The sequence below is a fragment of the Myxocyprinus asiaticus genome, chromosome 15 (assembly GCF_019703515.2).
Source record: "Myxocyprinus asiaticus isolate MX2 ecotype Aquarium Trade chromosome 15, UBuf_Myxa_2, whole genome shotgun sequence".
Taxonomy (NCBI): domain Eukaryota; kingdom Metazoa; phylum Chordata; class Actinopteri; order Cypriniformes; family Catostomidae; genus Myxocyprinus; species Myxocyprinus asiaticus.
The window spans coordinates 2,964,244-2,991,369 of record NC_059358.1 but is presented as its reverse complement, the minus strand read 5'-3'; the positions used below and the strand labels follow the sequence as shown (position 1 = coordinate 2,991,369).

Genomic DNA, 27,126 nt, shown 5'->3' with positions numbered 1-27,126 from the left:
TCTCATGGTCTGAGAGTCCTTCAGGTGCCTTTTGGCAAACTCCAAGTGGGCTGTCATGTGCCTTTTACTGAGGAGTGGCTTCCGTCTGGCCACTCTACCATACAGGCCTGATTGGTGGAGTGCTGCAGAGATGGTTGTTCTTCTGGAAGGTTTTCCTCTCTCCACAGAGAAACGCTGGAGCTCTGTCAGAGTGACCATCGGGTTCTTGGTCACCTCCCTGACTAAGGCCCTTCTCCCCCGATTGCTCAGTTTGGCCAGACGGCCAGCTCTAGGAAGAGTCCTGGTGGTTCCAAACTTCTTCCATTTACGGATGATGGAGGCCAGTGTGCTCATTGGGACCTTCAATGCTGCAGAAATGTTTCTGTACCCTTCCCCAGATCTGTGCCTTGATACAATCCTGTCTCGGAGGTCTACAGACAATTCCTTGGATTTCATGGCTTGGTTTGTGCTCTGACATGCACTGTTAACTGTGAGACCTTATATAGACAGGTGTGTGCCTTTCCAAATCATGTCCAATCAACTGAATTTACCACAGGTGGACTCCAGTCAAGTTGTAGAAACATCTCAAGGATGATCAGTGGAAACAGGATGCACCTGAGCTCAATTTTGAGTGTCATGGCAAAGACTGTGAATACTTATGTACGTGTGATTTTTTTGTTTTTTTATTTTTAATAAATTTGCAAAGATTTCAAACAAACTTCTTTCACGTTGTCATTATGGGGTATTGTTTGTAGAATTTTGAGGAAAATAATGAATTTAATCCTTTTTGGAATAAGGCTGTAACATAACAAAATGTGGAAAAAGTGAAGCGCTGTGAATACTTTCCAGATGCACTGTAAATTTCAAAAGAGAAATGCTTGGTCAGATGTTACAGCATGAATATAATCGTGTTTTCTTGCCATCAGAGACATTTGTTTTCACGTGTGTTCATACTGTCATCAAAACACCACTATTAACTTTGGATCCAGTAAGAAATCTGTGACTATTTTAAGATTTTGATAAAGGCTAACAGTTTTTGTGTATTGCACTAATGTAATTGCATTGCAGGATATTTTTTATGCCATCAGTTTGTGTTTTTAAAGTTGTGTTCTAGACTTTTAAAGTCCATCTAGATGGCTTTTCTGCAAGTGGTGGATGAAGTAAGAGCTCTTGGAAAGAGGCAGAGGGAAACAGAGGCAAAATAGTCACTTTAAAGCAACCATCTGACATCAGTATGAGTCTCAGCGTCAAGCAAAAGCTTTTTAAACCTACAATTTGTTTCATTTTATAACACTTACGTGTGTTTCAGTGTAAAATGTGGCTTGTATGACTCTCAGAATATTTTCATGACTTTGTTCACAAAAAGAAACAATAGTTTAATAGTTTAATTATTTTTAACCAGAAGAAATATTTCATTATATACTGTATATGTATGTGGAATCCACATGAAGAAATGTATGCTGGCATGTATAGACAGCACATTACAAGGTCTGTCTGATATAAGTAAGCATACAAAGTAATGTAGTAAACTCAGTATTATCTCCAAATGATATTCAACAATATTCAGGGGTTCATCACATCTAAAGTCACATTGATGTTTCTTCATTTCCTGGTGCTGCTGACAGACTCCAACAGATTCCTCCAACATCCTCCACATGTTCTCACATGATCCTAAAGGGTCACGGAGGGGGATCTGGTAAATGATCGTCTCTCTGTTATTGTTTAATTTTGTACGTCTGATATACATAAATGAACTTTCTACTTAATTTTGAAAACCAAGCATCTCAAGAACCCTTGTTCACTGTTTTTCCGTCTATTTTTGCATTCCTTCTATAAAAGACAAAAAAATCTTTCCTCTGACCACACCAATTCTGGAAATGTTTAATGAAGCTTTAAATCACAGGAAATATATTTTAGCACATGAAAAGCACAGCCACAACAGAGAGGCAACAGTGTTGTGTTGAAGTCAAGGTTCAGAGATCTATAGGTTTTAAGATAAATCCAAGGTCAGCTATAATTTTGCCTGGCGTGACTCACACGTTGAAATCATTTTAGACAGAACTATGCCTTTAAATCCACGCAGATCCAAAATGTTGTGAAATTAAATTACTAATGTGTATAAATTGACCTTATGAAGTCACTGTGCTTTGGATGTTGTTTGTGGCCTTTTGCAACATTTTCCTTCTGGTTCCTTTTCCAGTCGATGAGGGCTGCAGTTACAGACAGAAATGTAAATCCTATTATTTGTTCATTCAACTCCATCTTCAGGCCACATGCAAATCACATTACAAAAGACACTACTGACTCTGTCTGAACACGAGGACGTCCTCGTCCTGTTTAAGTTTAAGCAAAGGGCAGATCGTGAAATACACACTCTTCCTTTGCTGTTCTAATTCCCAAAACATATTTAAAGATATTCTTGTTTGTTTTGAGCGACATGTCTTAAAAGAGACGTTAACACTGACTCGACCAATGGCGTGAGTTGGAGGCAGAACTACTGTTTGTCTGATCAATGGTAGACTCAGGGGGTTTCTAAGCAATGTTTTTATTTTTGCATTCCTGTTTGGTGGCGTTAGTGGAGCCGAAATTATGTACTCCAGCTTTAAAACGTTTCTTTTTTTTGTTCAGATTTCTTTTTATTTTGTAGGCCTACTACTGTCCTGCCCAAAGGCTGTGTTTTTAGAGCTGTACATATATTTATTTCCGCATCACACACTGGAGACATGCAAAAGGGGCTTGATCAGTGTGAAATGATTAGTTAGACCTCTAAACTAAGGACATCGATAAAGTCTTAGTGTGTGTGTGTGTGTGTGTGTGTGTGTGTGTGTGTGTGTGTGTGTGCTCAAGCAGGGACCTTTTTTTTTTTTTTTATCAGGGACACTTTATATTTCCGTTTGCACTCATTCTGTTTGGACTGTCTGGTGGATCACACTACTGCTTATCAGTGCCATACCATACCGTCACTCTGGACTATACTGTTGTCTTGGGCTTCGTTGTTGTCTGATGTCTGTAAAATGTATATTGTGTTTGTTTTGGTATTGTTTGGTTTGCTTGTTTTGTACTTTTATGTTTGAGCATTGGCCGAAATCACTATATAAAGAAAACATGTTAATATTATTGTCATTATTGGTGGTAGTAACTCAGACAATTGCATGACAGTGTCATGTGCTGTCAACATGGTAGCGCCCATAAGGGGGCGACCCGCTCCATGTAAAATTGAACTGCTTTTATTGGGCTACTGACATGAGTGGAGTCTTTATCTAATGTGAGTGTACATCATTTTAAACATATTTCTAAAATGTGCTACTCATGTCTTTTTGTGTGAAACACTTTTAAGTTGCGAAATTTACTGAGAGCTTCAATAGAAGCACCCTTTCGAGAACATTATGGTTTCTATAAATGTAATAAATAGACAAAAGTAATCCATATGACTCATGCACTACAGTATATGCCAAGTCTTCAGAAGCCACAATAGCTTTTGCGTGAGGAATAGCTTATATTTTGGTCTGTCTCTCACACAAAGCTGTCATATGGGTTGCTTTTATGGTTCTTTTCTGTTCATCTACTTTTTTTGTTTTTGGCGCTTTAGATTTATTTTGGAACTTTGCCTACTTGTATTATGTTGAACAATAGTGGCCTGTACATTCTTTACCATTTGTCCTTTTATGTTTTTTACTTACACAAATTATTCCTTTACATTAACTTGATCAATTCTACCGGGAACCAGCGGATTTGGGAGACCGTCCTCGCTGCGGACTGTAGCGCAATGACTAGTGGATTTAATCCACTACATAATGGATGTTCGTGACACAGTGGATGTTTTAATGCAAATGCGCGAAATGTTCAGAGCCATGATATAGTGGATGTTTTTAATGCAGACATTTATTCAGCATGCACAGTATGTAGTGTTATGTGTAAATAAAGAAGAGTGAGAGAGTGCAATAATGATTGCATTTCCTTAAACAATTTTTTTTATTTTTTTTTATTTTTTTTACACTAGTAGTATAGTGTACTAACAACTTTTGTGCTTTAGTCTACTGAAGAATAAGAGAAATATATATATGGGTGATGACTGTTTTTTTAATGATGTATTTGAGACTGTTTCGAAAACATATACAGCTTAATATGATTTAGGATTAAAATCATTACTTGATTATGGACAATACATATATTCGTATAAACTATGACTTACTTGAGATGCCAAGAATAAAAAGAAGAACATGTTTGTCTTTATGTATCCTGCAATGATCGATTACTATATGGCCCGAGCAGTCTCATGGAGGTAAAATACAACATAAGATCCAGAATTTAAAATAAGCACCAAAGTTTGCAGCTGCCAGAGGGAAATTATGTATATTTTTATATGGGTGAATTTAAACATTAAAGCTTTTACAGATACAAACTTTTAGTTAGCCACTACTAATAAAGCATGTCAAACAAAGATGCAAATAAGCTTTACGCCATACTAATAACACTTAATAATATATCATATGTGTAACAAGTTGTGCAGAGAATCTGATATAATATGCAACTCGCGTGCGCAATTAAAAACATCCAATACGTCACGGGAATCGACAACTCAGTGGTTGGGATTTGGATAAAAAAAAAAAAATTTAATTTTAATTTTAAAAATTATAAACAAAAACTTCTTGGGATTTGGCAACCCTCGCGGCAAGGTTGCAGTTCCCCTTCTCACCACTGGATGTCTCTGTACCCCACTTCCAAAAAAGAGACTCCTCCCATTTTCCCTCCTATGCATTTCAAACCCGCCCAAACGGTGTTTTTTTTTTTTTTTTTTTTTTAAACTGTGTGTATATTTATTCCGCATCACTCACTGCAAGCATGCAATAGTGACTTGATCGGTGCGTAATGGTTTGTTAGAGCTCTAAAGGACATTAAAGAAGCGTCGAAGAGATCACCTGATACTACAACCCAAGACCACAACGTCATTCGTAGTTTAATCGACTTTTTTTCCCCCTTCCGTGTCGGGACAGGACAGCATGACTTGATGTTAAATGCAAAATCCATGATCGGAACATCTGGACCGCATCGATTCGGAGTGTTTCGGAGTTGTCACTGAATACAGTGTTTCTGATGGGCTGCTGGAGGAAAAAAAATGCAGATCAGCTACTTTTATCTTTCAAACACAATACAGTGCCTTTTGGGAATATTTTAACACCAATATCTTCAATTTAAATGAGTTTTTCCTTTTGTTTCAGACAGAAGGCGGGTTAGAGACTTGACACTGAGGACGAGGAAGTTGGCGAGGCAGGGCTAGTCTAAAGTGTGCTCTGGGCACATGCCAACCTGCATTATACTTCAGTTTAATCAAATGGGCTTTATTGGCGTGATGATAAAAGCATTTGAAAGGACTGCAAAAAATGAGATTTGAACAGACGGGGCCAAATGTTGAAATAAGTGAAAATTAAAGGTAACCAAACTCAAAAAGATTGAAATTGCATATATTTCCTGGTTTATTGTGCCTGTTTACCTGGACAGGGTTTGCTGCTCAGTTGAAGTGCTTTCTCGTGCATAGCAAAAGCCAGAAAGTAGAAAACCAAAGAGCCTATCTGATTTCTGAGCACTTGAAGTTGCAAAATGATGCACGAGTTTTAATTTTAGATGCATTGGCAGATGCTTAGATAATATTGTGTTATTAGTGTATTACTTTAGGACATGTCTCTTCTTGAACGCACAACATTTATGGGGCTCAAGATGTTCATCATGGTCTTAGTGCTCTTGGTGGGCAGCTTGATGCCCCTTGGAGCGGCCGCCAGCTCTCCGGAGATGGGCACCGGCCATGGAGATCACAAAGACACGTCCACTAACCACACCAAGAAATCTTTCCCGGTTCTGTCTTTTGATTATGGACACGTCCGTCTCCCCTTTGAGATATCATTATGGGTGCTGCTGGCTTCCTTAATGAAATTGGGTGAGTATTTGTTGTTTTTCAATTTAAACGTTTCATTTACTTTTTTAAATACACAAACAAGTCTAGTACATATTAATAAGTATCTGTATTGCTGACACCGTACATGTGTCAAGGAACAAATCTGAACAAATATGGATGGTGTATGTGTGTGAAAACTGTATGTCCCAGATAGCAAAATAGGTTGGGCTGAATCTGGCAGCAGTTTGGCTGAGAGTACACGTGTGTACACGTACAGTTGAAGTCAGAAGTTTACATACACTTAGGTTGAAGTCATTTGAACTCATTTTTTAACCACTGCACAGATTTAACATTAGCAAACTATAGTTTTGGCAAGTTGTTTAGGACATCATCTTTGTGCATGACACGAGTCATTTTTCCAGCAATTGTTTACAGACAGATTGTTTCACTTTTAATTCACTGTATCACAATTCCAGTGGGTCAGAAGTTTACATACACTAAGTTAACTGTGCCTTTAAGCAGCTTGGATGTCAAGCCTTTAGACAATTAGCCAATTAGCTTCTGATAGGAGGTGTACTGAATTGGAGGTGTACCTGTGGATGTATTTTAAGGCCTACCTTCAAACTCAGCGTCTCTTTGCTTGACATCATGGGAAAATCAAAAGAAATCAGCCAAGACCTCAGAAAACAAATTGTGGACCTACACAAGTCTGGTTCATCCTTGGGAGCAATTTCCAAACACCTGAAGGTACCACGTTCATCTGTACAAACAATAGTACGCAAGTATAAACACCATGGGACCACGCAGCAATCATACCGCTCAGGAAGGAGACGTGTTCTGTCTCCTAGAAATGAACGTAGTTTGGTGTGAAAAGTGCAAATCAATCCCAGAACAACAGCAAAGGGTCTTGTGAAGATGCTGGAGGAAACAGGTAGACAAGTATCTATATCTACAGTAAAACGAGTCCTATAGAGACATAACCTGAAAGATTGCTCAGCAAGGAAGAAGCCACTGCTCCAAATCCGCCATAAAAAAGCCAGACTACATTTTTCAAGTGCACATGGGGACAAAGATCTTTTCGGAGAAATGTCCTCTGGTATAATGAAACAAAAATTTAACATGTTATGGAGTTTTGTGTTTCTTGCCACAGTTGCCTTCCGCTTGCTCACTGGGGTTCTAAATACAATTATTATTTATTTAATTATTTATTTTAAGACCCAATTTGCAATCACATTTTTATTAAACTGCACATTGATAACTCTTACAGCTTCATTTTCTGTTAAAGCAGAATTATTATTTTTTTTTTTGTAAAGCTGCTTTGAAACGATGTGTGTTGTGAAAAGCCCTATACAAATAAAAAAGAACTTAACTTGACTACTTCTGGGTTAAAATATACCCTATGAAAATTAAAAACAGTACTTTTGGTCATTAAAATCAATTTACACACTCACACACACACACACACGTTGGTGCGGCTATCCTTATGAGGACTCTCCATAGACATAATGATTTTTTTTTTATACCTAACCCTCACAAAAAACTTTATGCATTTTTTACATTTTTCCAAAAAAACATTCCAGCTGTGGATTTTGCAGTTAGGGAGCACCACTGCTGGAAAACAAAGCAAGAAACTGCCGTTTCGCATGAAGCCGAGAAGTAAGTGCAGCTTTTGTTTCGTGATATTTTTAAACTTGTGCTTGAGCGTAACACCATCCGTCTCCAGCACTGGCGCAGGCGCACTTTGGTCTGAGTGGAAGAAATGCGATTAAAGTGTTTACATGCCGGTATAAAGCGATTAAAATAGGAGTACTCCACATATCTTACTGCAGTTATAATTACTTTGATTATTAGCATAATCACAATATCACAATCGCAATATTCTGTTTACATGAGCAACAGTTTAATCACAGTATTGCCTTAATCGCACTGTAATCGCATTATGAGGGTGCATGTAAACGTAGCCATTGTTTAAAGGTGCATTCAGGTATTTGGGGCTAATTTAAAAAGTTTTACACATTGACAAATGGATTGTGTTTTTCTGAAGTTTGATCCCAATGGTGTACACTCACATGAGTTGAAGACTGTACTCATAATAGTTTTCTATAAAAAGTGTTTTATTCTACATGGTGCAGGTCACTCCCTTCAATGTGTTTTGCCATGTTGAAATCACATGACCCTTGGTGTTTCACTAAACGTCGAAGAAGAGAATCCTCGCGCTCATTGGCTCAGGCTGCCACCTATGTAGATATGCTTGGCTATGCTTATGTAGCACACAGTTTTGTTGTTTGGTGATGCAAAGAGCGGAAAGAACACAATGGAACATTTATTTATCGTGCTTTAGCAGCGGAGACAATGGGAGGTCCAGTAGCTGTACTGCCGAAGAAGCAAGAAGACAGAAAGACCGGTAAAGGCAAAAAACTAGAGTAAACATCGGTAATGGTAAGGCATCTACATCTTCATTTGTTTAGTGCAAAGTAGCTTGGCACAGCGATTGTAAACCCTGACGTTGGTTGCTTGGAAACGTTGGTTGCTTGGAAACAAAACAAGTTTTCATTTTACGCTAAGCAGTTCTCTAATAAAGGTCTTTAGAAATAACATGAAACATAGACAGTCTCCAAAGATTATTGATTTAAGGGACAATAACAGTCTGTCCTTAACAGTAGAGGCATGTTCGCTTGATTTCTGACGTTTGTTTTTAGGCAAAGCAATTATATTATAGTAGTAATAAATAACTTTAGAAATTACCACAAACTCTGACATTTTCCAGATGCAAATGATGGCGGGGGCAGCAGAGACGATCATGCTGATCCACGTCGATAGCTGGCAGTACAGCGTCTAACACAACTGTCACATCGGTACTTAAAGTACACAAAGAACAGCAATGCTAACGCTAGTGTAACGGGAGCCAGCTGATAGATAGCTGTGCAATGTGTATAAACCTCACTCTCCTGACCTCAAGAGGTGCACTAGCGACTGACGCTAGAGGCTGTAGCCTTTAGCCGCCTTGTTAGCACACCTGCCTCCCATGCCAGAGACGCCGGTTCGAGTCCTGTACAGTGCAGGTGGAACAGGAGCGTCACAGTGGTGCCATGACCCGGATGGGAGTGAGGTTTAGTGAGGTTTAGGGGGGTGAGTGTAACGGTGGCCAGCTGATAGATAGCTGTGCAATGTGTATAAACCTCACTCTCCTGACATCGAGGTGCACCAGCGACTGACGCTAGAGGCTGTAGCCTTTAGCCTCCTTGTTAGCGCACCCGCCTCTCATGCTGGAGACGCCAGTTCGAGTCCCATACGGAGCGGGTAGAACAGGAGCGTCACAATGGTGCCGTGACCCAGATGGGAGTGAGGTTTAGGGGGGTGAGTGTAATGGTGGCCAGCTGATAGATAGCAATGTATATAAACCTCTCTCTCCTGACCTCAAGAGGTGCACCAGCGACTGATGCTAGAGGCTGTAGCAGTCCATTTTTTGACTGTTAGTTTAGCAGGAGTCTCCAGCCTGACAAAATCTCTAAACCCCTTTAAACCAGCAAAACAGACCTGCCTAACCAGCTTGACCAAGGTAGTGTGTGTGGGCAAGTGATGGCTCTGTTGACTTGCCTGAAATTCTCTCACACGGGCCATTAGGTCATTCTTATACTCCAGTCCTGCTTTCTGTGACTAAAAATTGTTTATTTTGTGGCATCGATAAAATCCTCAACAAAATGTCAGGACTCCCAGACAAGCTGAGTTTGGTCTGGCTTCTCAGTATGTCTCCAGTAGCTGTGTCATGCATGTTTACATCACAGTCCATCTGTCCAAATAAACTGGTGCCTCGGCAAGGGTCAAGCATTAATGTTTCAGAGTCACTTCATTATTTATAAATGCTCATCATGGGGAGTGCCAAGACACACTGCCTGTAGAAGACAGGAAATTAATGCAATAGGACTTGTTTATGACATTAGTCAAGTCTAATTTACGTCTTGGTTAATTTGCACGTTGGAAATGGACAGTAAACCAATATAAACGTTGGGTTTAGATTAAACCATTTTTAACTCTGGTTTAAATGGTGTTTGTTGTTGGTGTTGTTGTATTGTCTCTATCAAATCATTAGATTCAGGATACAGATATTCAAATGTCAGAGTGTGGGACAGCAGAAATGTTAAGGCAATGTTCAGGAACAATATCCTTACACTTGCTTTTACTAGAAGTTCATTTTAATATGAGTGTTTTACTTGGCAATCCACTTGTGCTTGTTTGGATTGTTTAAAGGTGATATGTGTAATCTTTTGTTTTGTTTAATATAGGTCTTGTCTCTTATCCCAGCTGAATTTGGAGAATCAGCTAAAAACACTATCTGTTTTAAGTAGCTTCCCATGACCTCTTAGTGTGAAACGTGTATGTTGTGCTGTTTACAGTGTCAGTAGATTCCTTTATAGATCAGTGTTATCACCACTTCACTTTAAGTTCCTGCAGTTCACTTTTAATGTGGTTTGATCGAGACATCGATCTCTCCAAGCTGGAGATGACAGCAAACGGCCAAATGCTCTGTTCTCTAAATACTAGGGCTGCACAATTAATAATAATGAAAAAATAATCAAAATGACAATTACAGCTGTCAGTTAAATGAAAAGTACCTGTTACAGCATTTCAGGCTTACCACATTAGGTTTACTCTCATTGTGCCATAAATTTCTATTTACAACATATTTTTTGGGCCGTTGTTTGCATGAATGTAGAGGCAAACCTGACACGTTTAAATTAGCCTGAGGCATTTCGGTAATGCTCATTATCGAAATTATACTGTGAACAATTTATTCAAATTGTGAATAACACATTTTGTTTTACATGCAGTTACAATATTAAAGCAATTCAGGAACATAGTTCTCAAGTTGTTTTGATGCATAGTCTACATAAAGAATATGGCATGCAACTGCCCCACACAAAACAAGTTTTTAATGTAAATTCTATTAATCGAAATTAATAATCACAGTTACAGTATAAAAGGAAATAATCAGCAGTTATGATTTCGTGCAGCCCTACTAAATACTCAAGTCAAGCCACTGGTTATAACACTCTTCTCCATCATTTCATCATCATTTGATGAATTACTTGTACCATGATCACTAGAAAAAGTCAACAAAAAAATCTGTTTAGCACCTGCTTTCCATTGCCGACGTTAATTGCAGACAGCAATTATTCATGCTTTTTTTCACAAAACTCAGCGCTATCTATTACAAGCCTAATTTACTTAAAGGAGGCGTGCACTAAAAAATAAAATAAAAAAACAACATACAGTGCAATTTAAATTTAACACCTCGTTAAACTGGTTTGCAGGTGAATAGTAAATAAGCGTAACGCATATCAACGTGATAAATTGTATATACAACACAAAAGTTGTGCAATTGTTTAGTGAATTCCCCCCATTCCCCCCTTGAGTTTTCATTCATATTTTAGTGCGACATTTTTTCACTGCTTGTTTTCATGTTCGTAATGGTTTTCTTTATGTATGTCATTTTTTTGATGCTTAAATACTATTCCATTTTAATATGCAGACACAATTACAAGTAAACCATTCAAAGGTTGATTTCCCCAAAAAGTGTAAAAACTGTGGCTCTGTGGCACTTTCAACGTTACTTTGTTTTGAGCGACCCGTCCGGCCCGACACAACAACATTGGCTCAACCAATGGCGTGAGATTGGTCTGGTAGTATCGGTTAGTTCGACCAATGGCAGATGAAGTGTGTATTTGTTATGCTGTTTGAAAACAATGTTTATTTTTGCTATTCCGTTTGGTGGCGCTAGTGGTGCAGAAATTACTCACTTCAGCTTTAATAGTAATAACCTTGATTGAAACGTGCAGATTTGTGACTTGGCAAACAGTCATGGTCTTTGGCTGGTATGAAGATGCTGGTTGTCTCGAGACCGGCTGTTTATTTGGGACCAGGATCAGCATGCACAATCATAGTAGTTACATTAGTTAACCTGTAATCAGATGAGTATAACACACCCAGTGTCTCTGTGACTAGGAGTTGAATCTGCTTTTTCTCATTTGCATTTCTTGCTCGTTTACCCTCCACATTTACATGGCAGATGTTTGTTTACCATTTTCCATATGCAAGGCCAGATATTTGACTGACTGATCTGTAGATTCACTCAGTGGAAAAATAAATAACTTGTTGGTTTCAGATGAAGTAGTTTGTTTTGATATTTTAATCGCAGATGAATTAGAGACTGTCATATTTTCCATGGTTGGCATGTTTACACTGCTAGTCAAATGGAGTGGAGTATTGTGCTTAGAATTATAACCTTTTGATTAGGACTCTATTAAGGGTGGGCAATATGACTCAAATCTTACAGCATGGTAACAGTAGATATCACAATATATATTCAATGAAGAAATGGGTTATATGACCTATTTTTAATCCAGTATTTTACAAATGAAAGGTACTTCATCTCATTTGATTATTTTCTCTTTTTATTGAGGCTTGATGGATGCAAATCAAAAAGTATGATTATTCATAACAAACAAATTAATCTGGTATCAGTGCAAAAACTGCTTCACATCATGCTTCACAAGTAACACTTGTGATAAAAACAGAAGACTCAAAACAATGAAACTACTTATAAAATGGAAGCAGTAAGCATGCAACTGAGCTATTTGCGTTAAACCCCTTAATAACAAGGTCATGCTCATCTTGAATTGAATGGGACACGTCTTGTTCTTTATTTTGGAATTACTCCATGTTTTTGCATCGCTCTCACATCCATTAAAAAAAAAAAAAAAGTTCAAAAAGTCCCTGTGCATCTAATAATCCTTGTTATTCCAACATGATTTGAGAATGGTCCAAGTGAGCATCTTGTGTGCTTCAATGGAAGCAAGAAAATCTTTCCCCTTTGGTGCTTGGACCCCCCAATGATGCTTTCCAGAGCTTTGCAGATGTACTTTTCTGAAATAGAAAAACTAGATATAGGTATTGCACTAACTTAAGAGCCACAAGTATTGTCTTAATAATAGTATGTTTTTGGACTGTGCAAAATGGAGATTTTGACATTATTATTTTTATATGAGTTAATAAATGTACATTTCTAGTTTCAACATTATTTGTACGACAGACCTTTGTTTTGTTGCACAAGAAAAACTAGCTTCATACTATGTGACCCACATTTGGTTTTGACCATTGAAAATGGGTAAAAAATTATAAATTACAGATGGAGCCACATTGAGAGCCCCATATATCTGTGATTTAACCATATAGGGCCTTTAAAATTAAGATACAAAAAGTAAAATTTGTTCTGAACTACAATCTAAAAGGATATTAAGATATATTTAATACTTCTGGAGTTATTGGCACTCCAACTTTGGAAAAACACAACTGTTTCCTATTTTTGGACTCGCACCATTGGCATATAATGCAACAAGCGGTGCTGAAGTCAACTGATTTTAGTAATAGATCTGCCCATCTCTGTGTAAAAATAAAATCATGACTGCCACATTTCTAAGTTTGTTTTTTTTAAATGTAGTTTTGCTCCAAAATCATTTGCAACAATTGTCATTTTGACCCCCTTTTAACAAAATAATTGATTACTTGGTAAATATTGATCAATGGCATTTAATATTTTGGCTTTCATCATCATTTATGGTTTTCTTGCACCAGTAAAAACATAAATAAATAAATAAAAAATATCAAATATAACATTTTTTAGCCAGGGACCTCGATTGAGTTGATGCGGAATGACCCTTAAAGCAAAACCTTTAGTGGTTGACACATTGCAACCATTTCAAGGTGAATAATGTCATACCGTCCAGCCCTAGACTATGTATTAGAGGCAGTGTGGTTCAGATAGGAGTTTGTTGTCCCTAGTCTTTTGGCAGGCTGCTCCCATTACAACACTCCCTGCAGGCTACCATGTGTTTGACTGCAGTTCAATGCCTGACGACAAGAACAACCTGTAGAGTTCTTTAAGCCCTTGAGAGGGTTCTGCGCAAGCTCCCATTAGTGATAACCGCTAACCAGCCATTTCTAGTGAGAGCCCAGTTGGATTGTCTGAGCTGATGACAGAGATGGAGAACAGATCTAGTTCCAGACAGAATTCTTGTTTCTTTTAAATTCAGCAAGTTTTATGCGGCAATAACAATTCTTACGGGAATGTTCAGGGGTTGAAATAAGTTAAGCTTAATTGACAGAATTGTGGCATAATGTTGATTACCACAAAAAACATACTGTATTTATACTGTATATACTTTGTGTGTGTGTGTGTGTGTGTGTGTGTGTGTGTGTATATATATATATATACACACACCGATCAGCCATAACATGAAAACCACCTGCCTAATATTGTGTAGGTTCCCCTCGTGCCGCCAAAACAGCGCCAACCCACATCTCAGTATAGCATTCAGAGATGATATTCATCTCACAATTGTACAGAGTGGTTATCTGAGTTACCGTAGACTTTGTCAGTTCAGGCCATTCTCTGTTGACCTCTCTCATCAACAAGGTGTTTCCGTCCGCAGAACTGCCGCTCACTGGATGTTTTTTGTTTTTGGCACCATTCGGAGTAAATTCTAGAGACTGTTGTGTGTGAAAATCCCAGAAATACTCAAACCAGCCCATCTGGCACCAACAATCATCCATGTGATTATCTAATCAGCCAATTGTGTGCTAGCAGTGCATAAAAGCATGCAGATACAGGTCAGGAGCTTCAGTTTATGTTCACATCAACCATCAGAATGGGGAAAAATGTGATCTCAGTGATTTTTAATGTTTTGTAAAAAGATTTTTATTTTATTTTTTTATCCATTGGCAATGTTTTTAAGAATTATTCTAACAATATTTGGTGAGGTAATGCTTTAAACAAGTAAAAACTATTTGCCAATGAGGTAGAGGCTTGGCGTCCTGCCTTACAACAGCCTTTAACTGTGGTACAATCACTTTAACGTCAGATCTCTCTTGGCCTGTTGCTTGAATTTTAAACCATTTACAAAAGTTTACAATTTAACATAAAGAACATTTTTGAGATTTCACCAGATATCACACACTCACAGAACCTCTGACCATAATGTCATAAGGAACTTGCTAAACCAAGACATGGTTTTACCCTTTTACCTCAGTTTGACAGTGAAGAATAGCCTGTTCATGCTGTTCTACAGGTGAGGGCAAATAACACCCTATAGGTGACACTGAAAGCCTTTCATTACAATCGCCTGCGTTTGCTTTAGTGGTCACTGTTCCTGTCTTGTGTATTGTGTTGTGCTCTGTTGAAACAGGGGGTGTGACCTGTTATAACAAGGGCCAGACAGAGAATCAAGACAGCTATATTTGAAAAGCCCCTTGTTCTGGAGTACTGATGTAGAGGTGGGCGGTTTCACCAAAATCATAAACATTCGATGATTGCGGTATGGGGAATTCATCACAGTAAAGGCTCAAAGGTCAAACTGTGTACTGGGTGAACATGCTTATTTTAGTTCGGCTAAAAAATATGACAAAATGCATTGATGTTTTTGTTCTGTGAAGATGATTGTTTGGTGCTATTTTTTTTTTCCCGCGCACATCCCTAAAATTCTTGACGTTGGAGAACATGGCTAGACCAAGAGTGTTGATGATTGGTTAAAACTAATCGTAGGTGTGGTTTGGTCATGACGTTATTTATTTTCCTCAACTAACTACTTTTTAAACGTCTCTGCAGACTTTTACTCCTAGAAAATTGGTACTTTTTAAGTGCCGTTACTAAGGTGGTACCCTCAAGGGGATATTTTTGTACCTCTAGTTAGGGCTGACATGATTATAAAATTTGGCTGATGATTAATTGTCAACAAATAATTGCAATTATGATGATTAATTGACTGTTTTAGGGCTTTGACGATAAATTTTAACATTTCTTATGGTGCATGTGTGCTTTTTTTAAGAAGTCACTTTTACGTATTTAACCTCAAATATATAAATCAAATAATAAAATATGGATATACAGTATGATTTCCTTATAAGGCTTTAAAAGCTTATGAATGACATGAAAAAAAATTTTTAATATACAAATATTTCTAAATACTTTGTCTATTTTTTTGGTCAACTTTACATTTACACTTGCTTTTGGAATGCATATATTTTATTTTATATTTTATAAAAAAAATTAAATATAATTTTTTGTTTATTATATGTATATGTATATTTTATTATATTATGTATTTTATTATATTATACAATAGTAAAATATTACTTTCCTAATTTCTTCACTTTCACACGTTATTTTAATGCTCTTTGATTAAACCCAGTGCAGCAGTGTGCTTTCGTTTCAGCACCCATATTAACAGATTATAGCCTTTACAGTGTGTGTGGGAGCCGCGCGAGGTGTAGCGTCCCAGTAGCGTCCCAGTAGCGTCCCAGTAGCGTCCCAGTAGCGTCCCAGTAGCGTCCCAGTAGCGTCCCAGTAGCGTCCCAGTAGCATAAACTGTGATAGTGAACGCAAAGCGCTCCGGTTTCAATTTAAACAATCGTATAATTGCAAATATTCCTGGTTCATACACGCAGTGACACAGAGGAGACGCACGCTTCCTCTATTTTTGTGGAGTGATGAAATGATGAAACTAAATCTCAAAGGTTTTGCTTTATGACACATTAGAGCTTGTGGGTTTAATCAGAGCATTAAAATAACGTGTGAAATTGAAGAAATTAGGATAGAAATATTTAATTATATATATATATATATATATATATATATATATATATATATATATATAAGGTTGCATTTGTTAACATTAGTAAATGTATAAGGAAGGGTTATTCAAATTCATAGAGAAGTGGGCCAGATGGAAAACATATTCGGTGCACACAATCTATCTACATATATCTTTCAATAGTAAGCCTATAATATTTGTAAACTATATAAATAAAATGTGTTTATAGCTTAAATTTTTTAATCATGAGAAATATTTCCACCTAGCAGAAAACAAGGAGACAAAAAAAAAAAAAAATAACTAAAAAGTGCTTTCAAAATTAGTCCATAACAGAGTCATAAGGATACATAAAATGTTATTGAACAATAACAATCAAGTTTGTTATAGATGCAGTCATATAAACTTTTGACTTTTAAAACTTTTCTTATTTCTTGACCAAATGAAATTGAACTTTTCTGTTTCTCCAAACTCCTGCTTGTCAGTCGTCCATGATTTAAGATCTTCAATCTTTCCATTTAGTCAAAATGACGGATAATGACTATTTGTAGCGCAACTTCTGAAAACTGACTAACCAATGTTAACACATACAACTTTTAATAAAACAAAAATAAGTATACAGGTATGTATAACATTAACATTAACCAAGATTAATATGTGCTGTTAAAGTATTGTTCATTGATAGTTCATGTTAATTAATGTAGCTAAAGGAATATTCCGGGTCCAGTATAAGTTAAGCTCAGTCGACAGCATTTGTGGCATAATATTGATTACCACAAAAATTAATTTAGACTCATCCGTTCTTTTCTTTAAAAACAGCGTAACTGTGTTCCAGTGAGGCACTTACAATGGAAGTCAATGGGGCCAATTTTTGGAGGGTTTAAAGGCAAAAATGTGAAACTTATAATTTTATAAAAGCACTTACATTAATTCATCTTTAAATCTCATGTTTATTTGAGCTGTAAAGTTGTTTAAATCAATTTTTATTTAATTGCAGTCATTTTACTACTTTTTTTTTTTTTTTACATTACATCGTCATGACAACGAAGTTGTAAAATTGGCCATAACTTTTCACAGAAAAGGTTAGTAAGCAATTTTATCACACTAAAATCACGTTTACGTGCATATTGTTTATGTCTTGTGTCTATACTTTTGAAACAGTGAGTATTTTAATGTTTATGGATTGGCCACCATTCACTTCCATTGTAAGTGTCTCACTGGAACACACATTTGTGCTTTTTGAAAAGAAAAGGAGGGGCAGGTCAAAATGATTTTTGTTGTTTTAATCAGTATTATGCCACGAATGCTGTCGATTGAGATTAACTTGTATTGAACCGGGAATATTTCTTTAACTGATGTTAACAAATACAACCTTATTGTAAAGTGTTGCCATATTTTCTTTTATTTAAATACTGTTTATTATAACAACACTCTGAAACTCTTTTGGGGATATGCATCTTTTACATCATCACTAATTAGACTAGTTTCACTAACCTTACATACTTGCATTTTAAAATGTTTGCATAATACTCAGCATGTTTACATGCACAATCTACACCGATTATGCTTAAGTCAACAACGTGTGTGGTCATGTAAGCAGCTTAAACGGTTTACCATTATCGGTGGTAAGGTCATGGTTTAAGTGGAAAACCCCACTGAAAGTACATGTAGACTTTTGCTCATTACCCAGGTTTCGTGTTGCGTGTAAACACCTTTACCGACTAATCCAATGTGTGCAAGTGTTGTGCGCATGGCTGTGTACGGTTTGACTTTAAAAGCAGAGTAATCAGATGATTTCAACGTTAACACGGTTTTATTGCTTAGTCTGATTTATTTATTTTTTATTTTTTTTAATACGCTGGTTTTCACCATATTAGTGTGCATGGAAAAGTAATCGCTGTAAAGAACGTTATAACCTTCAGGTCAGTGAGCGAGTCATACGACCTGATTCAGTGAAGTGAGTCTTTCTGACTGAATTCAGTCCATTGACTCTGCGGTGTTCAGTTCAGTCTGATTTAACAATTAGTTTGACTGATCCATTCAAAAATAAACCTTACCAATTGGGGAATTTGTTCGTGAATTGAATATGTTGTGCTGTCTGAATTTATGTATTTATTTATTTTTGCAGTCAGCAAGGGCAATGAACAATAGAAAGTTATGTTGTCAATGTATTGTTTTGCAATGTTAATTCTTTCTCTCTCATCATACATAGTTTACAAAGTCATAACTTGGCTGAAAAATTACTTACAATTATATAATAATTCAGCACCTTTGACTGCTCTTTCATGTAAGCAATGTTAATCTTAGGAACTGGAATGTAGAATAAAATGTTGCTTGTGGACTAGATAACTCAGTTTGTTAACTCATGCAAGATGACGCTCCATGTTTCAAAACAGATGCAGCCTGGCACCAGATTATGTAATCTGATGCAATTCTCGTGGAAACTGCCTTTTATTGGGTTTCAGTACCAAGAAACAGGTGTGACAAGATGTGCTTTAACTCTTACTAGCTTTCAGGTAAAGCAGCATTGTATTGAAGCATTGTCTCAGCCTGCATGCGAATTCTTTGCTTTGAGTCTCACAGGTTTATCAAGTTTTGATTTATTTGTTCACTAGCCAATCTTTATCATTTGTTCTCAGGAGTATCACCTTTACTTTGACATAAAGTGGTATTTATAGAGAAACTGGACTCCCTTTATGTATGTTGTTGTGTGAACAACCAGTGCAGATATCGCAACAGAAAAGTGCGTAGTATCGAAATAGAGGTTGACCGATAGGGGATTTTGCGATACGATAACTAAGGTGGTGGGAAAGGCCGATATCCGATTAATCAGCCTATAGTTTTTAAAATCTATTTATAGAATGTAAAAAAAAAAGTCTTATTCTTTACTTACTATGATGGGCACAGACAAAGTGTCTGGGAATAAAATCCCAGATGCAGTTTATTACAGACAAAATTCAGATTTGGTGCATAATGGACTTAAGTATAAACAAGCCCGAAACACACCGGGGACTCTTGTTTTGAAATGATGAAAAAACTATCGGCAAATATCGGAATTGATTTTTGCCGATAACGATAGTTCCAAAAAGCAAGTATCGGCACCGATTAATCGGCAAAACCGATATATCGGTCTACCTCTAGTTCGAAATGGTCACGTTATAACGATTGCACATACTCTATATCAACACCTGTTTAATATTCAGCACCTTGGCCACCGTAATGAACCGCTTGAACGCCGGTATGCAGAGGTTTGCCAATAAGAACATATATTTACATAAAGAAGTCTTAAAGGTACAGTAGGGTTATTCCAAAATGTTAAATCAACTAGGTTTCAGAAACTTCCCTGGCTGAAATTTTGAAAGATAAACAAATGATGATGAAAGCCAAAATATGAAATGCCATGGATATACACCAATCAGCCACAACATTAAAAGTACCTGCCTAATAATGTGTAGGTCCCCCTTGTGCTGCCAAAACAGCGCCAACCCGCATCTCAGAATAGCATTCTGAGATTATATTCTTCTCATCACAGTTGTACAGAGTGGTTATCTGAGTTACTGTAGACTTTGTCAGTTCAAACCAGTCTGACCATTCTCTGTTGACCTCTCTCATCCACAAGGTGTTTCCATCCACAGAACTGCCGCTCACTGGATGTTTTTTGTTTTTGGCACCATTCGGAGTAAATTCTAGAGACTGTTGTGTGTGAAAATCCCAGAAATACTCAAACCAGCCCATCTGGCTCCAACAATCATCCATGCAATTATCTAATCAGCCAATCGTGTGGCTGCAGTGCATAAAATCATGCAGATATGGGTCAGGAGCTTCAGATAATGTTCACATCAACCATCAGAATGGGGAAAAAATGTGATCTCAGTGATTTGGACCATGGCATGATTGGATTTTATTTTTACACATAGATTGGTAGATCTATTACTAAAATCAGTTGACTTCAGCACCGCTTCTTGCATTATATGCCAAAAATGTTGTCCAAAATGGGAAAAAACACTTTTTTTGAGTTGTTTTTTCCAAAGAAATATAAAAGATATCTTAATATCCTTTTAAATTGTGGCTTAGAACAAACTTTCCTTTTGGTATCGTCATAATTAAGGCCCTATATGGCTAAATCCCAAAGATACGGGGCTCTCAATGTGGCTCCAATGCTAAATTGTTAAATTTTACCCATTTTGAGTGGTCAAAAACCAAATATGGGTCACATGGTATGAAGCTAGTTTTTCTTGTCCAACAAAAGAAAGGTCTGAAGTACAAGTAATGTTGAAACAAGAAATGTACCTTTATTCACATTAAAACAGTGATGTCCTATTTAGAGAGTCCAAAAATATGCTATTGTTCAGAATAAGCATTTTGGTAGCTGTCCAGTTAGTGTAACACCTACATCTAGAAATGCACATCTGCAAAACTTACCGGTAAATAAATGATCAAAAACAAAATTTTGAGCAGGGGACCTCTGGTTGAGTTGGCACGGGATGACCCAGTGACAAAACAAGTGTCAGTGAGTGTGTAAAATGTTCATGAAAAACAACATTATGACTATCGTGTGCAAGAGGCTGTGATTAACATTCTAAGTGCACTTTAGGGAAATAATAAAATGCCATAAAAGTGTAGAATATTGCTCAATTTTATATAAAAAAATGCTTTGTTTTCTCTCTTGCTACTACCACTGTTCCCAAGACACTTTGAAGTCAATTATGCTATTTAGATCACAACTTTATTTTTGTTGTAGGTAATATGTTGTCATTTGTTATGTGCTAATGAGCAGGTTTTAATTGGATGTGTTCGGCACACAGAATGCAGGTAACATGTTTACACTATCAGGCCTCACACTGTTTTTTTGCCTTGCAGCACGTGCCAACGTGCCCATATGCATCAGAAAGTTTGTCACCCTGGCATCCATCAATGGGGTTTTAATGGGCACATTGTCGGGGCAACACAGGCAGTGTGCCAGCGTGAAGGTGAAATGACCTTATAATAGCTGAGCGTGTATGACTGCTGCTAAACCAGCTTTAACCTGTTTGAGATGGTTAGCTGGTCTCCCAGCCTGGCCAAGCAGATTTGGCTAGCCTGTTTAATGGTTTTAGAGGGGTTTTTGGCATTTGTCAACCAGTTAAGCAAAGAGACTAGCCCGCCGACCAGCTAAATGCCAGCTTGGCCAGGTTGGAAGACTAGCTTAAACCAGCTAAGTCCCGCAAACCAGCTTTGGCTGGTTTCAGGCTGTTTTAGTTTTTACACAGAGGTGACGCTATGAGTTCAAAACAAAAACCCAAAACCGTAAAATTAACACTCCTATGAAATTGATGATATACGCACACTTGTGAGTCAAATTCGACATTAATGCAGCAAGTTCGGCAACTGTAAACGGCAGGAAACCCACTTGGTTCTGTTTGGTGATGGAAGGTTGATCCGCTGCTGAAGAAGATGTGCAGGTGGCGAAGTGGAATGCTAAAACAGTTAAGAGAGATCTATTACTTCTCATGCGTCCTTTCAGGCTTGAAGAGATGTTAATTCAGCAGCTCGTCTCCTGGGACTGTTATCTGCTGCACTGATGTCGTGACTCACAAACAGAGCTGCTGGCGTACATAATTGTAATGCCACCGTTGCCTTTGGCTCACTGGATGATTTTAGATATTAATGCATATTTTATTTCTGTAAAGCTGCATTTAAGTAATACGTTTAGCAAAAAGCACCTCTCAAACAAAGTTGACTTGACTGTTGTTCCAAACCTGCATTGATTTCTTTCATCCGTAGAACACTAAAGATGTTGGACAGAATGTTAGCCTCCGTCATCACCATTCACTTTCATTACATGAAAACCAAATATGTGAAAAAAGCTGTTTTGCATGCAACAAAAGTGGATAGTGATACGTACTGCAAAGCTTCAAGAAGGACAAAAATGCCCCTTAAAAAGAATACCTGAAAATCTTGCCCTCAGCTGTGGCTAAATTGAATGAGTTTTTAAACGTGTTGCGATCGGTCACGTTAGGCCTGTCACAATTATTAAATAATCGTCTGATCGTAGTTATTTTATCTATTGTTTGATCTTACTGTGCACTTCAAATTCCAATCACATATTAATGCCCAAATAAGGGAATTTTAAATTAAAGTGTGTCATTCAGTTGAACTCTGAGCGTCACTATGCCGCGCCGCAGATGTCAACCAGAGCAGCTCCTGTCCGGAAGAGTGCGTGAACTGCGCCTCAAACTTTCTGTGCGCGCCATCAGCAGAGGCTCACGCAAAACTCCCGTGAAAATATAAACGAACAAATAGAAACTTAGAGAGTGAATGTAAAGCTCTCCGCCTTTAAACATGTAATGGCAAATGTACTTGGTTGTGGGTTCATAAACACAGTGTTAATGACCCCCAGTGGCACAGAAGAGGACGCATGCTTACTCATTTTCTGTGGAGTGATAAAATGATAAAATGAATTCTCAAAGGTTTCGCTTCATGAGAAATAAGGGCTTGTGGGTTTAATCAAAGAGCATTAAAATAGGACAGAAATTATGCAGTTTACCATTACATAAAATAATAATATAATATAATAAAAAAAATATTAAAACAAATTATATATTCATTTTTTTATTATAAAAACTTTATATAAAATAAATGAGTTCCAAAAACAATAGCATTAATGTAAAATGTACCAAAACTAAAGTTAACCAAAAAAGAGACATATCTAGTGTTTAGAAATATTTTAATATTTAAAAAAAAAATTCATGTCATTCATAAGTTTTTAAAGCCTTAATGAAACCATACCTCCCTATTTTAATTATTTGATTTATATGTTTGAAGTTAAATGATATGTGTAAATGTATGAAGCACACATGCCCTAATAGAGACAACTATTTGTTTGACAATTAATCATCATCCAAATTTTATAATTGTGACAGCCCTAGTAATGTTTCACCAGTGGAGTTTGGCATCAGTGACATCAAACCTGGTGCATCACATCCAAAACACCATTTTTGAATTGCGCACAAGCGTGAATGAGATTTAGAGTTTCACTCTAAGGCTATTTCAGGCAGACTGTCCGCACTATTAATTGCAAGCGATCAAATCAGATTTGCGCGTTCAGACATAACCAACCTATCTGCATGGTTTGCTTTGGTAACGACGTAGGCGTACCCATGTGACAATGCTTTCAAAACAGATGCGGGAAAAATGGAGGTGCATCATCTCGCTCTCCAAATAAGCGCCTGTTCAGTCGTGGTGCAGAACTCCTCCGTCGCACAAGAAAAACTCAGCGATGGAGGAGACTGGCAAATATTCTGATGTTCAGTGCTGCAGTCACAGCCGGCTTATGAATACTTCCGGCATTTCTGGCACCGATTTTTTTTTGACGTCATCATTGTGTGTCGCATTAAGAGTAACGCAAAAGACCATTTGAAATCTGATTTGAGCAGTCGGAGCGTCCGGACTGAGACGCATCTGAAAAAATCAGATTTAAATCGCATTTGAAACCACCTCCCAATGTGGTTTGAATCAGATTCTGAAAAATCAGATTTCATGTGGTTTTTTGCTGTCCAGACTATCAAAACTCATCTGGATACAATCTGGATATGCAAAAAATCAGATTTTTAGTGGCAGTCTGAACATAGCCTAAGTTATCAATAAATAGCGACTTAAATTAAGTCTGTTCATCACACAGAAGATTTTGTAAATGCGTTTTTAATTGGGCTGCTCAAACAAGTCAAGTCATTTATATTTTAATAGCGCTTTTCACTGGTAAATCAGCTATGCATCAATGTATCAGCTGCTGATATTTATTGGACAATTATTTACCCAATTAAAACCATCGGCATACTGATTTAAGCATGAAAACGCAGATAGAAAAAAACGATGAATGATTTATAATTTATTAGTAACACACTTTGTAAAAACTCTGAATTTAAATGCACAATCCATGATGATAATAGCCACCATATGTTGAAGGGTTGGCATTCCGAAGAGCATGTAATATTAAATTTGTATTCTTTCTCATTCTTACGTTAATGCGGAAAAAACACCATAAACGGATGCGATAGTTGTGAAAATGGTACTTCCCAATAGACTGCATGGTGAGGGAAACCATTCAAAACGCTTTGAAACCTGCAGACTTCAGAATTATATCCATTGATGCTGCATGATTGATTGAATTAAGATTGAAATCGCAGCGATTACTAAACCTCTAAAGGCTGCGTTGATGCATTTGTTAGTTTTTCTTTTTATCTTCTTATTATCTTTCATTGTGTTTCCCTTAAACATTTTGACCTGGCTCGTGTTCAACAGATCCAATGCATGTTTCATTGAAATTATTTATTGTTAGAACAGTGAAAATGCTTTAGTAACTCTTTGTACATTTTTAAAGCATAATTCCAAAGTAAAGTGGCAAAATATTGGAATCGGCCTGTTTTTTTTTTTTTTTTTTTTTTTTTGTTAAAATCTGTATTGGTATCGGCCAAAAAATGTCGCATCCCTACTTTTCACAACACACCATTTCAAAGCAGCTATACAGATGATTTTGCTTTACAGAAAACGATGCTGTAATGTCTTAAAGTCCTCATTGTGCGGTTTAAATAAATAATGCAGAATAACAAACAGATTGCAGTTCCGTTTTGGCACTAGTGGTGCAGATATGGCACCCTTCACTTTTAAAGAAACTTTCTGAATGTCACTGTTCCTGAGATAAACTTCCTCTTTGTCATGTGTTAGACAGCTGTGTCTTTGTCAGACTGATTGTGAAAGTAACCCACTGGAAAAGCATTGATGCAGTGTTTGTGAAGTTGTGTATATGTGTGCCAGTAATTCTTGTGTTAAATAGTTTGAGCATGTGGTCTTAACTGTCTTTGGCCACTTGTTCAAGAATTTCACACACTATTGCACTTGTGTATATGGTTGTGACAATAAAAGTGATTTGATTTGGTATCTACTATGTTACGCTGTGTGACTTCACGAGCTACACCACCCTGTGTTTACTTCCTCAAAACATTGTTTTCACTATAAAATAGAGGTGGGAAAATAACAACTACATAAAAATGTGTAGCATATTAAGAAAAACATTTTGTTAACTAGTCTACAGGATAATGCAAAAGCAAAATTAACAGTAATTCTGGTGAAATCTTCAGTGGAAAAGAAGCCAGCTCTCTTTGCGCCATTTTTATTTTTTTATTTTTTTGCTTTCTCAAATTGTAGTTGCACATGAATTCAGTTCTCCCTTTTTTCACTTTTGTTGTAATGTGACATCAGTCTACTCACTTGTTTTTTGGAACCCATAAACGCATGAATGTTCACATTTTGACGTCAAATACATTGAATAACCCAAAAATGTTTTCTTACGTTGTCCAGATATTTTGCGCTCAAGGACGTTCTTCTCTCTCACAGGGTTCCATTTGATTCCACGGGTGTCCAGTATCGTTCCGGAGAGCTGTTTGCTCATCGTGGTGGGCCTGTTGATTGGCGGTCTTATGAAGTTGGTGGGTGATGTCCCAATAGTGCTGAAATCCGAGATCTTTTTCTTCTATCTCTTGCCTCCCATCATCCTGGACGCCGGCTACTTCCTGCCCATACGGCCGTTCACGGAGAACCTGGGCACCATCCTCATGTTCGCAGTGGTGGGAACGCTGTGGAACGCCTTTTTCATTGGTGGTCTTCTGTACGGGGTGTGCCAGCTTGAGGGCGTTCACCTGGTGCAAGTGGACCTCCTGTCTTGCCTGCTGTTTGGGTCCATCGTCTCAGCTGTCGACCCGGTGGCCGTTCTGGCAGTGTTTGAAGAGATCCACATCAACGAATTGCTCCACATTCTGGTGTTTGGAGAGTCACTACTCAATGACGCAGTCACTGTGGTGAGTACATGAAGTCGAACGAAAACAAACGTGCGAAAGTTTGTAACCATACCAACATTTTAGTAGTCGATAACGATACAGTGTTATGATTCGCTATAGCAACTTTCAGTGCCTTAACGAAAACTAAAATGCTACTGAACACACTGTTTTATTTATACATTTACACATTTGTACCAATAATTAAATTAATGAAACAATGTTTTTCCAAATGCACGTTTACCGTGATTTGTCTCATTTAACAATGTCTCTGACAAATGTGTCATAAAGCTGAATATTTCTCTTTATTGCTGAATCGCTGTACAGTTAGACAGAGTGAAAAAGAAATGTAGCACAAGTTAAAAAGGTGTAACAATGAATTAAAGGTGTGTGTATATAAATATGCCACCATTCCTGTTACGGTACATGAAGTATAGTCTGTCAAACTTAACGTGGATCGACAGAAACCATTTTGAAAAATAAATATCGCCAATCGTGTTGTAATAGACCAGTCACACTGTTAAAATGTTTAAAATGTTTATTGGTATAGGCCTCAAATTTTTTCTAATTGGTGCATCACTAAATAAAATAGAATGGAAAATTCCATTAAAACACTGGTGGCCAAAAGTTTGGAATAATGTACAGATTTTGCTGTTTCAGAAGGAAATTGGTACTTTAATTCACCAAAGTGGCATTCAACTGATCACAAAGTATAGTCAGGACATTACTGATGTAAAAAAACAGCATCATCACTATTTGAAAGTCATTTTTGATCAAATCTAGACAGGCCCCATTTCCAGAGTAA

General features: G+C 37.2%; 1 protein-coding gene across 3 annotated transcripts in view; it reads left to right on the top strand.

The window, feature by feature from the left end:
• Positions 1–4,799: 4,799 nt before the first annotated feature.
• Positions 4,800–27,126, top strand: part of LOC127453102 (sodium/hydrogen exchanger 1-like) — a 57,516-nt gene continuing 35,189 nt past the window's right edge. Inside the window, exons 1-3 of one of the 3 annotated variants that reach the window (XM_051719202.1) lie at positions 4,800–5,410; positions 5,714–5,911; positions 25,885–26,345. In XM_051719202.1, coding sequence (XP_051575162.1) covers positions 5,734–5,911; positions 25,885–26,345 — 639 coding nt within the window. In that variant the 5' untranslated portion in view covers positions 4,800–5,410; positions 5,714–5,733. Of the gene's footprint in view, positions 5,411–5,639; positions 5,912–7,449; positions 7,526–25,884; positions 26,346–27,126 lie in introns of those variants that run through there. The other 2 variants (XM_051719201.1, XM_051719203.1) reach the window with 2 other exon arrangements.